The sequence below is a fragment of the Ostreococcus lucimarinus genome, chromosome 1 (assembly GCF_000092065.1).
Source record: "Ostreococcus lucimarinus CCE9901 chromosome 1, complete sequence".
Taxonomy (NCBI): domain Eukaryota; kingdom Viridiplantae; phylum Chlorophyta; class Mamiellophyceae; order Mamiellales; family Bathycoccaceae; genus Ostreococcus; species Ostreococcus sp. 'lucimarinus'.
This window is the reverse complement of record NC_009355.1, coordinates 757,493-770,586: the sequence shown is the minus strand read 5'-3', so window position 1 is coordinate 770,586 and position 13,094 is coordinate 757,493. Positions and strand designations below refer to the sequence as shown.

The following is a 13,094-nucleotide window of genomic DNA, read 5'->3' as shown; positions in this document are numbered from 1 at the left end:
TTCGATTCAGCAACCACGACGTCCCGCACTTCTCGACGCCCGCCCGCGTCGTTCTCGCGCTCGCGCGACTAAATCACGCGCGAACCGCGCGCGCGCGTCGCGGACCGCGCGAACCGCGCGCGCGCGACGCGCCGGCGACATTCATGACGGATGCCGCGTCAGCGACCGCGGCCGCCAAAAAATCGTCGAGCTCGCCGACGGACGCGTTCGGGTTCGATCAGCTCGCGCGCGCGCTCGAACCCGAGCGCGACGATGGAAATCGCGAGTACAAGCGGCGTTTGGTGGACGTCGCCCCCGAGCGATTCGAGGAACTCGTGACGCAGCTCCACTGGCGCTGCCTCGCGGAGGGCGCGGGCGAGGCGTTGTACGATTTAGGAGTGGACGACGACGGGACGGTGTTCGGATTGAGCGAATGCGAGATGGAGGAGAGCGTGGCGACGTTGAAACGAATGGCAGAGGCTATCGAGTGCGATGTGTCGGTGGTGTGCGAACGGCGGACGAAGACGGGAAAGCGAATCGCGACGTTTTTGGTGCGTCGACGCCCGTGCTCGAGCGAACACAAAGAGATCAGAATAACGACGTTGGGAAATGTGGATTCCGGGAAATCAACGGTTTTGGGCGTGCTCACAAAAGGTGGTTTGGATAACGGTCGAGGACTGGCGCGCGGGGGCGTGTTTCGACATAAACACGAGCTCGAGAGCGGAAGGACGAGTTCGATCTCGTCGCAAATTATGGGATTCGATGCGAAAGGAAATATAATCAACTACTCCAACCCAGACGTACGAGAGGCACATCAGTTGAGGTGGGAGCAAATCTGCGCGGCGTCGTCGAAAGTCGTGCATTTTAGCGACTTGTGCGGGCACGAAAAGTACTTACGAACGACGATGCATGGCATCGCTGGGTCGCTGCCTGATTTCGCGCTCATGTGCGTAGACGCGAACAGAGGCGGAATCATAGGCATGACGCGGGAGCATTTATCAATTATGCTCGGCTTGAAGGTACCTTTTTTCGTCATCGTCACCAAGGTTGACATGGCGAGCGAAGAGAACAGAGTGGCGACGCTAGACGCTCTTATGAAGATGCTCAAGCGCCCGGGCGTACATAAAACGCCCATCCTCGTGCGCGATGACATCGATGTCATGACATCTGTAAAGAACATCGCCGGCGGCGTGATCACGCCGATATTTCAGGCGTCGTGCGTCACGGGACTAGGACTCGATCTGATAAGGATGTTCTTGAATCACATTCCAAGCAGGCGGACATTCAAGCCGCTTGAAGGCGACCGCGCGCTTGTGCACTTGGATGAATCTTTCAGTGTGCAAGGTATCGGCACGGTGGTGAGCGGTCTCGTCGTGAGCGGAAAAATTACGACGCACGCGTCGATGTTACTCGGGCCTGATGGCCGCGGCGCATTCACGCCAGTGCAGGTAAAGAGCATCCAAAATAAGCGTGTGGCGGTCGAAGCAGTCGGTCAAGGGAACACGGCAAGCTTCGCCATTAAGCCGAAGAAAGGGCACATCCATAAGGAAGAAATTCGTAAAGGCATGGTTTTGTGCGACGCGAGCGTTCAGCCGAAAGCTACGTGGGTATTCAAGGCAGAAGTCATCATCTTGGCGCACCCGACCACGCTTCGGGTGAACTATTCGCCAGTGCTACACGCTCTCACCGTGCGACAAGCGGCGCGTATCAGCGCAATCGAAGGCAAAGACTTGTTACGCATGGGCGATCGAGCCATGGTGACATTCGAGTGGTGCCACAGGCCTGAATTTTTGTGCGAAGGGACGCGCATCATTTTCCGCGAAGGACGAACGAAAGGCGTCGGCGTGATTCGAACGATTTGTGCCGACGTACCGCGTACGCCACCGAGGACTTACAAAACCACACACATAGCTACCGTCGAGAGCGCGCACGTCGCCGAGGCTCGCTAAAAGCGTCGAGTATGCGTTTGCAATCTCATACAAAAACTCTCTCGTTTCCTCCTCCTCAGAACGGACTCTCGTTACGTCGCGAAAACCAACGCGTGTGGGTGTTACGAGCAAACTTCGATTAGAATCCGCGTCAAAGTAAAAGCTCGGATCCACTCCCAACACGAAACGCGTCGACAGAACTGCGCCGATCGACGGCCGTGACGCCGGAGCCGCCGCCGACGACGACGACGCGGGTTTGAGTAAAGCGCAAGGGTGGCGTCGATCGTCTTCGACACCGCGCGACGACGACGCGTGACGAGGAGTACGATCGATGCGCGCGCGCGCGATGCACCGTGAACGCGAAGTCGATGCTGTTGACGAGACGGCGTCGACGACGACGACGACGACGACGTGCGTGTCGCAGTCGGATACCCGAATCGGTCGACCGGCGTTCGATGCGATGGAAGGACGGCTGATGGCGCACAATCGAGCGACGTGCGAGGGCGACGGGCCGTCGTGTTCGTACCGGTTGGAGCGGCCGCCGGAGTCGGCGTCGCCGTATTGGGCGAAAGTGTTTCTCGTTCGCGATCTTCTCCGCTCTGGGTCGTGCGATCGAGTGATTTGGTTGGATTCGGATGCAACGTTGCATCTCGGGCGGAGCGTGTGCGAGAGCGTCGATGACGACGGGGTCCGAAGGTGCGACGGCGCGACGCGGGCGGGCGTGTCGGCTGTGGCGGACGAGCTCTTCAACGGCGCGGAGTTTTTTTACGCTGGGCATACCGCGGTGACGTGTCCGGTGGGGCTGAATTGGGTGGCAAAATTTAACGCCGGGGTTTGGGGGGTGAATAATTCCACCAAAGGCCGGGAAATCATGGACACGTGGGCTCAACTGTACCCGAGACAAAACTGGCGAATGAACCCGGACAACACAAGTTGGACGTGCAACGACGAAAGTCGCGACGGGACGTGCGCGTACAGCGGGGGTAAGTATGAACAAGGGGCGTTTATCCGATACGTCATGCCGAAATACGCAAACGCGGGCGTTCTCCGCGAGCACGACGCGTGCCACATTGGAAGTCCTTGCGCGTCAAAGGCGGAGGCGACGAGTCGCGGCGCGAGCGTCTGTCACTTTCTGGGATGTTTCAAGGATCATTACGCAGCCTCCTACCTCGTCGGGAACTTCACCAGCGCCAACCTCGACGAGATTCCGGGTGAACTCGCCCACTGTCCCCACGCCAACGCTAGATTCTCTCTGCAGAGCGCTTCGGGCGTCGTATCCATCGACGGCAACCGCGTCGCTCGAGTCGTCGGATGCGGTGTGTTATTAACCCTCATCGTCGCCCTCTTCGGTCTCTTGAAGCGTCGTTCGGCCGAAACGCGCAAAGTGCAATCGTGCGGTGACAAAGATGAATCCACTCCGCTCGTTTAGTCTGATAGATAGTCTGCCAGTCTGCTCGTCGCCGGCGCTTGAGGGTGACACCGAGTACATTACAACTACAAATTTGTCTCGAGCGCTATCCGCCGAGGCTCGCTAAAAACGTCGAGTATGCGTTTTCAATCTCATACAAAAACTCTCTCGTTTCCTCCTCCTCGAGAACCTCCGACGCGCGCATCTCATCTAGTCTCAGAACCCACTTCCGCACGCACTTCGTCCCCTCGAAATCGTTCGGCAACCGACTCACCTTGCACAGCGCCAGCAACAAGTCCCCGAGCGCCGGCGCCACCTGATCCTTCGCCCGCATGTCCAGCTTCACCGTATCCATCACCCCTATGAAACAATGCGTCGCGTCCGCCACCGCGCGCGCCTCCGCCCTCCCCTCCGCCTCCGTGCCTCTCGCCGCGCCTCCGTGCTCCGCCGTCGCCGGCACCCCAGCCTCCAGCCTCCGTCTCGCCGCCGGCACCCTCGCCCCGTACGTCTCCAAGAATCGATCGAGGTCCGGCACGGAATCGCGCAGCACGCTCCGCAGCGTCTTAAACTTGCTCGTCAGGTCCACGCACGCGCGCTCGTACGCCTTCGCGTCGACGCTCGACCGCACGTACGCCCGCTCGAGCTTCTCGAGCGCGCGCGCGAGCGCGTACAGCGTCGCGAAATCGTCGTACCGCTTGCGCTCGTCCGTCGTGCGCCACAGGCGCACGCATTCACCGTCCGCGACGTCGCGCGCGGGCGGCATGTCGGCCGCGCCGGCGCCGCGCGGCGTCGCGATGTCGCGTCGCGTCGCGTCGGTCGTCAGAATTCGACCGCGAACATGAGCGAGGACTCGACCGCGGACTTCGCGCAGGCCGTCGTGAGCGCCGGCGCGGACGGCGGGAGCGCGAGCGGTGCGCGCGCGCGACGCGGCGAACGCGACGCGCGACGACGAAGCGACGCGCGCGGCGCGAAGGCGCCGGCCGATCTGAAAACGGACGGACGGCGCGGTCGCGCGAATCGGCGACGGCGCGCGGAGACTGACGACGACGACGAGGGGTGTGTGTTCGAGACGCAGCGCACGATACCATGGACGATGGATCGGTGCACGAGGACGCGGGCGCGCAGGAGGCGCAGATGCAGATGAATTCGTCGTTTCAGAGCGTGAGCTCGCTGAGCGCGTCGAAAGATTTCGGAACGAACGCGGGCGCGGAGGACTCGGGGCACGCGGACGGTGGATTGGATGACTTCGGCGATTTTGCGGCGGAGCCGGCGGCGGTGGAACAGATGACGGCGGAGGTGGGGCAGATGGCGGTGGAGCACGCGGCGCCGGCCGAACCCGCGGCGCCGGCGCCGGAGGAGGCGCCGATGGAACCCGTAGCGGTCATGTCTAACGCCGGGTCCGCGAGTGCGTTGAGTGAATCCGATTTTGCGGCGCCTGAGCAATCGGTGATGGCGGAGGAACCGGCGGTGAACATGTACAACTCGCCGCACTTGCAGGCGTTTCGCGCCGAGCAAGCCAAGCAACTCGCCGAACGCGAGGAGGCGGAGAAGCGCGAAATCGAACGCATCAAAGAGGAAGCCCAGGCCGAGCTGGAACTCATGGATTCGCAGCGCGCCAAGCAAATCTCGAGCGCCAAGCAGGCGAACCGCGAGCGCCAAACGGCGGAGGAAGAGCTCTTCGCGAACGCCAGCGGTTGGGAGGCGGTTTCCAACTACGTGTCGGATGAAAATCTCGTCCCCGACTCCCTCACCGACCTGTCCAAGATGCGATCTCTGATTCGCGTGCTAAAAAACACGCCACCCGTGAAGAGCGCGTAGATTATGCAGAGCAACAACCACAATAACACCAAACCTCGTCCCCGCTCGCGAAGCGCCGTCGAGGACGCCTGAACGTCACAACTCGGCTTCCGCGGACGGCTCAGTTCGATCAACGATGCCGCGTGGCACATCGTTCGCGCGCATTTCGCTCGCGCGCTGCGCGCTCGCGTGCGCGCTCGCGCTCGCGACGTCGACGCGCGCGTGTGGTGAATTCGTCGTGACGACGGACGAAGTCGCGCTCGCGTCCAGAGCGTCGTCCGCGCCTTTGCGAGGGCTGACGCTCGCGGACATGATCGCCAAACACGTCGCGTTCCCGAGAGAGGTGAGGCCGACGCTCGATCGACGCGCGCTTAGGGACTCGGGCGGTCGGGGACGCGTGAGACGCACGCGCGGGACGACTTCGACTGCGACAGACTGACGATCTCTACTTATCGATCGGTTAGGCGCTCGTGAGAAACGTGGGAGATGCGTACGATGGCGACGATGCGTGCTCGTCTCTGGAGGGGCCGACGTGCGCAGCGCTGGGGGGGTCAAACGAACGCGCGACCGACGGCGACGACGCCGCGACTGCGCTCAAGGCGACCTCCGTTCGGCGATCGCGCGTGTCGCTCGTGCGTTTAGACGACGTGAGCGATTTAGTAAAGTATTTCAAAAAGAACGGCGCGCAAGGGGCGCTGTCGATAGCGATGGAGGAAAACGCCGGGGGGCTTCGGGAACGGCTGAGCGAACTGACGCAGGCGGCGGCGACGTCATTCGCGAAAGCGCAAGCGAGTACGGCGGCGAGCGATGCACAAGATGCCGTTACCGATGGCGCGGGCGTCGACGACGCATCAGACGCATACTCTACGTCATCGCCGATTTCGGGCTTCACCGGCGGGCCGTTCGACGGGTCGTCGAAGTCCGTCCCGGGTTTGGCAAAGCGAGTGGCCATCTTCTACAACGCCCGTCCCACCGCGGTGTCGCTTTACTGGGTTGATTTCGACGGTAACGAAGTCCACTACGTCGACGTACATCCACAACACCAAGGCATCGTGAAAACCTTTCAAATGCACATCTGGATCGTTCGCGAGTTGGATTCTTCGCGCTTCGTCGCGCAATACACCGTCGGCGACGAAGACACGTCCACGCAATCGTTCACCATTCCCACTTCCTAGACCGCCTCGAGGCGTTTTGTAATTTGTTTAATCCATTCGATGTAAATCCGGCGCAGTTTTCGCGTCTCGTTGCCGCTCTTCTCGCGTTATCCTCGTGGCTCGCTCTGAACCGCGCGTTGGGCCGACTAACAAGATTCAGAGGATAGAGCGCCTTCTCTCGCGCCGCGCGTCACTTCCCGCACCCTATCACCAATCGCCGCTCTCGGCGATCCATCGAGGCCTTTCGAGCCCATCTGCGACTCAGCGCGACCGACGCGCGACCGACGCGCGACGTCGTCGACGCGTTTTCTTCGCCGCCGGACGCTGACGTGGAAATTTCTCGCAATTTCTCGAACGCTCGAGGACGACGCGCGTGAACCATGAGTGGAAACGCGCTCGACGGCGTGCGGCGCGCGCACGAGGAAAAGTTCTTCAAGACGGAACAAGAGCACGAGGTGCGAAGGTACGTGGCCAAGCTGAAGGCGGAGGGACGGTACGACGCCGCCATGACGGCGGCGAGCGAACGCGCGGCGAAGCGAACAGTCGGCGCGAGTGCGTTACCGCAGATCATGGCGCATTCGTTACGGCTGAACGGTGTCGAGGAAGCGAAACACGTGAAACGCGTGATAGATCGTGAGTTCATGACGAAGCACCACTTGGTGACGAATTTGCGATACACGGACGGGTTTCTGCTCGGCGGACGCGTGACGCTCGGGAAGAATAAGTGGGTAGCGGGCACGACGGGGAGTGGCGTCGAGGGAGCGACTATATTCAGCGTACACAAAGCGACGACTCTCATGTCGGAGGTTCCTAAGCAAGCGCTGGACGGGGTGGAATCGCGCGCGGCGAGGTACATGGTTGATAACTCATTCGTGGAAGTCGCGGGCAAGCGAGTCAAGTTGATGCCGGATCCGACGCCGGGACGCGCCATGGCGTGGGGGGGGACGTTGGCCGTTTGGGGTACCTTGGGCTTAACATTGACGGCGTGCAAAACGCTCGGCATTCACTCTATCGGCGACGTGACGACGGTGATGAAGCGCGTCTTCACGCCGTACGCGAATTCGATTCGAGAATCGATGGCGCCGCTCAAGTCCCGTTTCTCGATGAGCAGCGCGGACGACTCGCCAAAATTCAAGGATTCAAATTTCGCGCACGATATCCGACGCATGTTCGCGTGACAAAGTTGTTAATCTACCGTCTGAAGATCTTAAAATCAAATCGCGTCTCTATCGTCTTCTATCGCGCGCACGCACTACTCCTCAATGCCCCTAACCTCCAACACTCTCAATCCCGTGAGCTGCGCTCTGTACCCATTCATCCGTCGATAATTCTTCCGCCGCTTCTTCTTGAATATAAACTTCTTCCCGTCCCGCACGTGCTCCTCGACCAACGCGAGAACCTCCGCCCCTGGCACCGTCGGCCGCCCGATCACCGTTCGCGTCTTGCTCCCCAGCATCAGCACCCGCGGCAACCTCACCACATCGTTCACCTCGACGTCCTTTATCTTATCCACGAATATCAAGTCGTCCGGGGACACCTTGAACTGATGCGACCGCACCTCGACGACGCCGAAGACGTCTTTAGGGCGCACCTCGACGCCGCGCTCGGCGTCGATCGCCGGCGCCTCCTCGCGCGGCACGAGGACGATGGATTCCGGCACGGCGTCCACGGCGGGGGTGACGCCGCCGTTGATCGTGAGTCCGCTCGCGAACGCGCGCGCGAGCGGCGGCGAGGGCGACGGCGACGACGACGACGGGGCGAAGGCGGCGACGGCGCGCGCGAACGACGTCGACGGCGCGGTCGCGGCGCGCGCGGCGCGCGCGGGCGCGACGGACGTCGCGAGAGAGAACGCGCGACGCGCGACGTGGCGAGACATCGGCGAGGGACGACGATCGGTGGGACGACGATCGGTCGAGGACGCCGCGCTGCGCGTAGTGACGTCGAGGCGAGACGGCGCCGAAGGGAGTCGTCGAAGGATTGGTCGGGCGATGGGACGATATCGATTACAGCGGTGTGGGGTGCATAAATAACTAGTTGCGTCAGGCGATGTCCTCCACCTCCGCCAAGGCTTCGGCCATGTGATGGTGCAGCTGCGCCAGTTCGCGCTCGAGGACGTCCATGTCCGCGCGAAGGTCGCGCGCGAGCGGCGAGGGAGGAGAAGACACGCGCGGTGACGGTGCGTCGGCCCTCGAGTCGCGCTGTTCGACGTCTTCGCGCTGTTCGCGCACCATCTCTATCGCGCGTGACGTGGCTTCCGTCGCCACGCGGATGTCGTCGTCGTGACGCGCGGCCTGCGCGTGAATTTCTCTTCGCGCCGAAGCCAACTCTCGCTCTAAGATGACCCTCTCCTTCTCGGAGGTGCGGATGATTTCGTGCGCGTCGCCGAGCTCGCGCTCTAAAATCTCCACTTGCGCCTTTGCTCGCTCTATTTCTGCGACGCTCCAAGACGACGCGATGGTTTCGCGCGTCGCCGGCGCGTTGTCGTCCTCCTCCATCGCCAAGCTATCTCTCAGCGCGATCGCCTCGGTCAGTGCGCTCAACTCGGCGATGACCGCGCTGACGGCTGAACCGCCCAGAGCGCGCCCGCTCGGCGCCGTCGGCGCGAACGAACGCAGCGCATCCAACGCCATCTTGAGCGTCGATACTGACCGGCGCCTTTGCTTTGATTCTCGCTCCAAAGTCTTCGTCAACTTCTTCTTCAGAGCCCGAATCTGTCGCTTACGCTCGTCATCATCCCCGTCTTTCGTCTCCTTTAACTTATCGTGCGAATATCTCAACGCCGCGTGCTCGCGCTTTAACTTGACGCACTCTCCCGAGAGCTCCTCAAGTTTTCCCTCCGCCCTCTCGCGTCGACGCTTCTCCTTCGTCAACTCCTCTCGAAAGCAAGCCGCCTCCTTGGACAACGCCCGAAGCTTTGCGCTCGACGTCGTCGCGCCGCGCGACGCCCCACCGTCGCGTCTCGACGTTTCCGCGCGCGCGTGCGCTCGCGGCGGTCGCGTCGCGCTCGGCGTCGGCTCGCCGTCCGAGCTCGACGCGTCTGAATACCCCCCCACGTGCGCGCCGAACGGTCTCCGAGTCGCACCGGCACCGCGCTTACTCGCGTCGCCGCGCGCGCCGCCATCGGCGCCTCCCGCGCACGTCGGCGTCGTCATTCTCGCGCGAATGCGCTCAACGGTCTGTTTCCCTCTCGTCCGAAATCCCGCCCCTTCGCGCGCGTCCTCCTCCGCGAGCGCCCATATCCACGACGATCGCACGACGACGTCGTCGACCTCGCGCATGTCGACCGGCGCGATCGATCGACGCGCGATCGCGCCGGTCCGCTCGCGGACGCGCCGGTCTGCCGTCGGCATTGGTTCGCGCGTCGCGTCGGCACCGCGCGGCGCGTCGACCCGCCTCGCCGTCGACCGCGCGCGTCGATCGGGCGCGATGGCGCCGTACGTTCCCACCGGACGCAAGCGCGGGCGGCCGCGCGATCCGAACAAGCAGCGACCGCGCAAGCCCGGGCCGCCGCCCGCCGCGCTCAGGGTGCGCGCGCGACGACGACGACGACGACGACGCGGCGCGACGCGACGACGACGATGACGCGCACTGACGATGACACGCCGACGCGAACGCGCGCGCAGGTGCGACGGAACCCGATATTCGAAGAGATGCGACAGCAGATGGACGCGGTGGTGGCGGCGGTGCACCCGAAGCGCGAGCGCGACGGCGAGGAACGAAAGAAACGAACGAAAGAGACGCTTGCGGATCGAGTGGAGAAGGCGGTGGCGATATCCATGACGGAGGAAGAAAAGGCGAACATCGAACGCGAGCGGAGGGAGGCGGCGATGTATTGGCCGGTGTGTTTGAATCCGAAACTGAAACCGAAGGGGAGCGAGGTGAGCGAGGATCGTAAGACGTTCACGAGCTCGAAAGGGTATCGCACGTGCGCGGCGTCGCACGGAGTTCGATGCGGTGCGTTTTATTATGAGATTACGATTGCATACTTGGGGGAGAGCGGACACGCCAGAGTGGGGTGGAAGTCGAAGAAGGGCGAGGCGAACGCGCCCGTCGGATTCGACAAGTTTGGGTACGGGTACAGGGACGTGGGTGGGGAGAAGGTGCACGAATCGACGCTGGCGCCTTACGGCGAGCCTTTTAAAGAGGGCGATGTCATTGGGTGTTACATATTCGTCGAAGAGATGAAGATGAAAAGCCTCAAGAAGGAAGAAAGCGGCGACGCCCCCGAACCCGCTAACGCGAGTTTCGTCGCCTTCTCGCGAAACGGGACGTTTCAAGGCAAGGCGTACGTGGGTCTGAACGACGACGACGGCGCGTACTTTCCCGCGGGTTCACTCTTCACCGCCCCGGACGTGGAGCCGGCGAAGTTGGTGTTTAATTTCGGACCAGATTTCCAACATCCACCGGACGCCGAGGCGTGGGACGTGCCCGCGCCGCGACCGATGAGTGATTTAGATCCACCCCGACCGACGCCTGAAATTAAACTCGAACCATCGCCGGAGGAGACCGCGGTGATTGTCGAAGCGCCGAACGCTGAAGAAGAGACGCACGCCGCCACTAGCACGTAGCACTGTGTACATAATTATTGTTTTGAGGTATGAAATCTAAAAACACAACGTTACAAACATCTCCTCCACGCTATCACGCCGGTACCTTCAACCGCGCCGACTTGACTTGTTTCAGCTGTCTCTTCATCTTCTTTCGCGCCTTCGAATCGTTTTGAAACGTCTGCGCCGCCAGCTGTCTCGGAGTCGGCGCGCCGTCCGGCCTTCGTCCCTTCTTCGTCACGCCGCTGCCCTTCTTTGTTTTCAAAAATATATCCGCCTTCCCGACCGCGTTCATCCCCCAAGCCACCGCCTCGTCGTTTCGTCTCGCCGCGTCCTCGGCCCGCGCCAGCGTCTCGGCGTCGACGACGACGTCTCGACTTCTCCGCGCGTCGTTCGCGTCGTCCGTCTCCATGGTCATGTTCTGATGCGCCCGCGAGTTCACCACGGGTACCTTCGGCGCCGCCATCGCGCGCGCCATCGCGGCTTGCTTCGCGTCGAACTTTGCGCGATCATCATCGGTTTCGTTGAGCGCGTGCAGGCGCGAGGCGCGGACTTCGCGCTTACACGCGGCGCGCGCCGATTTACCCATATATGGCGGCGGCGGCGCGACGAAGACGACGACGGACTCGCGAGCGCGACGCGCGCGGTGCCTCAGACGCGAGCGCGGCGAACGGTTACGATTCGTTCGCGCGAGCGCGGCGTTCGAGCTCGCGAGCGAGTCAGCGAGCGACGAAGACTGCGGCGCGCCTCGCCGCCAACGCGAGGGACGGAGGCGCGACGAGCGGCGAGCGGAGGTTCGTGATTCGTGCGAGCGCCGTTCGCGCGTCTACGCTCGCAATCTATCATGCATTCCTCCTATCTTTAATTCTATGTCGAAGCGAACAGCGCGTTGACGAAATCGCGACGTGAGTCGTCGGCGTCGGCGTCGGCGACGCACGAGGCGTCGATGTCTTCGGCGAGGCGAAGCCACGCGGACGTCTTCGCGAGGGACTTTAATGAGGCGTCGATGATTTGTGCACGATATGCACACGCGCGCGTCGCTCCATCGGCGTCGACGAAGGTCGCGAATCGTACCAAGTCGTCGTCCCTCGATTCAATATCCGAAACATTGACATCAAACGTCACGGTGAAGAGCACGCTGCAATCTTTCGCCATTTGACCGAGCACGAATGAGCGTAAGCGCTCGAGTAAATCTTCCGATACCTCACCAGCGCGTTGGCGCGTGGCATTCAGTCGCTCGCATAATTCGTGGACGTCACGATATGTCTTCACGGCGTCATCTCCGCCTCGTAATTGGTGGTGAAATATAAACTCGAACACTTCTCTCGCGTTCATGACAAGATTTGGGAGTACGCGAGAAAGCGTGGACACAACATCTGCGTCGGCGGTTACACCTCGCGCGTCGACGAACACACGCGCACCACGCGTGACTCGCAGATTGTTCTGCGGACACGCCATCAACGCTTCGCACGCGCGGCGAACATCCGCGTCTCCACCCAATAAATCCACCGGAACGTACGAGCTCGCCGCCTCGCGCTCGCCGCGCGCGACTTTCAACCGCTGATGTGCCGGAAATCTCCACGCGCGTCTCCCGTTGACGATGGCCCCGACGAACGATTTCGGCTTGATCTCAATCACCCATGCGTTCTCGACGTCGTCCTCAAAGACGCGGCTCGTCTCCGCCGCGACCTCCGACAGTTGCCCGAACGCCTCCGCCGCGTTTGCGACGCGTCCATCGCGACCTTCCGCCCTCGCCGTCTCGTGCGCCGCATCGCGCGTCGTCTTCAGCGCCAACGCATTCAAAGCGTCGCCGTCCACGCGCACGACCGCCCGATCGTCCCGCCATCCCGCGCGTCCCGACGTCGTCGGCGCGTTCGCGAAGAACGCGTCCCGCGCCGCCGCGTCGAGCGTCGTCCACGACGCCTCATCGCGGTCGGCGCCCCACACCAGCGCGTCCACGGTGTGACACCGCCACGCGCGATCGCCGCGGGCGCCCGCGGGAGTCTTTAACAGGCGCAGCAGCGCGCCGCGAAGCTCGGGACGCGGGCCGGTGTAACGAAACACGACGTGGGCGTTGCCCTCGCGCGCGTAGGCGTAGTGCGCGACGTCGTCCGCGGTGATTCGAATAACGGCGGCGGACGTCGAGGCGCTCGCGCGCGCGTCGCGCATCGCGCGAGGAGGCGCGCAGTGGCGTCGACTGGGCGCGGGCTCGGAATACAGTTACAGATGTGACTAGTCGTCGCGTCACGCGGCGCGCATGGCGTCCAGGCGTTCGAATATG

At 62.5% G+C, this 13,094-nt stretch overlaps 9 protein-coding genes across 9 annotated transcripts; 4 read left to right on the top strand and 5 right to left on the bottom strand.

Moving 5' to 3' along the window:
* Nucleotides 1–143: 143 nt before the first annotated feature.
* Nucleotides 144–1,976, top strand: OSTLU_29069 (predicted protein; the record flags this gene model as incomplete). Its single annotated transcript, XM_001415890.1, has 1 exon — nt 144–1,976. The coding sequence occupies one exon, from the start codon at nt 144–146 to the stop codon at nt 1,926–1,928; it is 1,785 nt and encodes a 594-aa protein (XP_001415927.1). The 3' UTR covers nt 1,929–1,976.
* A 622-nt stretch (nt 1,977–2,598) lies between these two features.
* On the bottom strand, nt 2,599–4,078 carry OSTLU_29067 (predicted protein; the record flags this gene model as incomplete). The annotated part of the gene is made up of 1 exon (XM_001415557.1): nt 2,599–4,078. The coding sequence occupies one exon, from the start codon at nt 4,076–4,078 to the stop codon at nt 3,422–3,424; it is 657 nt and encodes a 218-aa protein (XP_001415594.1). The 3' UTR covers nt 2,599–3,421.
* A 323-nt stretch (nt 4,079–4,401) lies between these two features.
* Nucleotides 4,402–5,133, top strand: OSTLU_29066 (predicted protein; the record flags this gene model as incomplete). Its single annotated transcript, XM_001415889.1, has 1 exon — nt 4,402–5,133. One exon carries the CDS (start codon nt 4,402–4,404, stop codon nt 5,131–5,133), a length of 732 nt encoding a protein of 243 aa, XP_001415926.1.
* A 1,327-nt stretch (nt 5,134–6,460) lies between these two features.
* On the top strand, nt 6,461–7,484 carry OSTLU_23929 (predicted protein). The gene has a single exon (XM_001415888.1). It carries the CDS (start codon nt 6,647–6,649, stop codon nt 7,442–7,444), a length of 798 nt encoding a protein of 265 aa, XP_001415925.1. The 5' UTR covers nt 6,461–6,646; the 3' UTR covers nt 7,445–7,484.
* Nucleotides 7,485–7,518: 34 nt separating this feature from the next.
* On the bottom strand, nt 7,519–8,142 carry PRPL21 (Plastid ribosomal protein L21 large ribosomal subunit; the record flags this gene model as incomplete). Its single annotated transcript, XM_001415556.1, has 1 exon — nt 7,519–8,142. The coding sequence occupies one exon, from the start codon at nt 8,140–8,142 to the stop codon at nt 7,519–7,521; it is 624 nt and encodes a 207-aa protein (XP_001415593.1).
* Nucleotides 8,143–8,305: 163 nt separating this feature from the next.
* Nucleotides 8,306–9,418, bottom strand: OSTLU_13886 (predicted protein; the record flags this gene model as incomplete). The annotated part of the gene is made up of 1 exon (XM_001415555.1): nt 8,306–9,418. The coding sequence occupies one exon, from the start codon at nt 9,416–9,418 to the stop codon at nt 8,306–8,308; it is 1,113 nt and encodes a 370-aa protein (XP_001415592.1).
* Nucleotides 9,419–10,093: 675 nt separating this feature from the next.
* Nucleotides 10,094–10,834, top strand: OSTLU_13885 (predicted protein; the record flags this gene model as incomplete). The annotated part of the gene is made up of 1 exon (XM_001415887.1): nt 10,094–10,834. The coding sequence occupies one exon, from the start codon at nt 10,094–10,096 to the stop codon at nt 10,832–10,834; it is 741 nt and encodes a 246-aa protein (XP_001415924.1).
* A 73-nt stretch (nt 10,835–10,907) lies between these two features.
* Nucleotides 10,908–11,279, bottom strand: OSTLU_29061 (predicted protein; the record flags this gene model as incomplete). Its single annotated transcript, XM_001415554.1, has 1 exon — nt 10,908–11,279. The coding sequence occupies one exon, from the start codon at nt 11,277–11,279 to the stop codon at nt 10,908–10,910; it is 372 nt and encodes a 123-aa protein (XP_001415591.1).
* Nucleotides 11,280–11,680: 401 nt separating this feature from the next.
* OSTLU_13884 (predicted protein) lies at nt 11,681–12,982 on the bottom strand (the record flags this gene model as incomplete). The annotated part of the gene is made up of 1 exon (XM_001415553.1): nt 11,681–12,982. One exon carries the CDS (start codon nt 12,980–12,982, stop codon nt 11,681–11,683), a length of 1,302 nt encoding a protein of 433 aa, XP_001415590.1.
* Between the last annotated feature and the right edge of the window lie 112 nt (nt 12,983–13,094).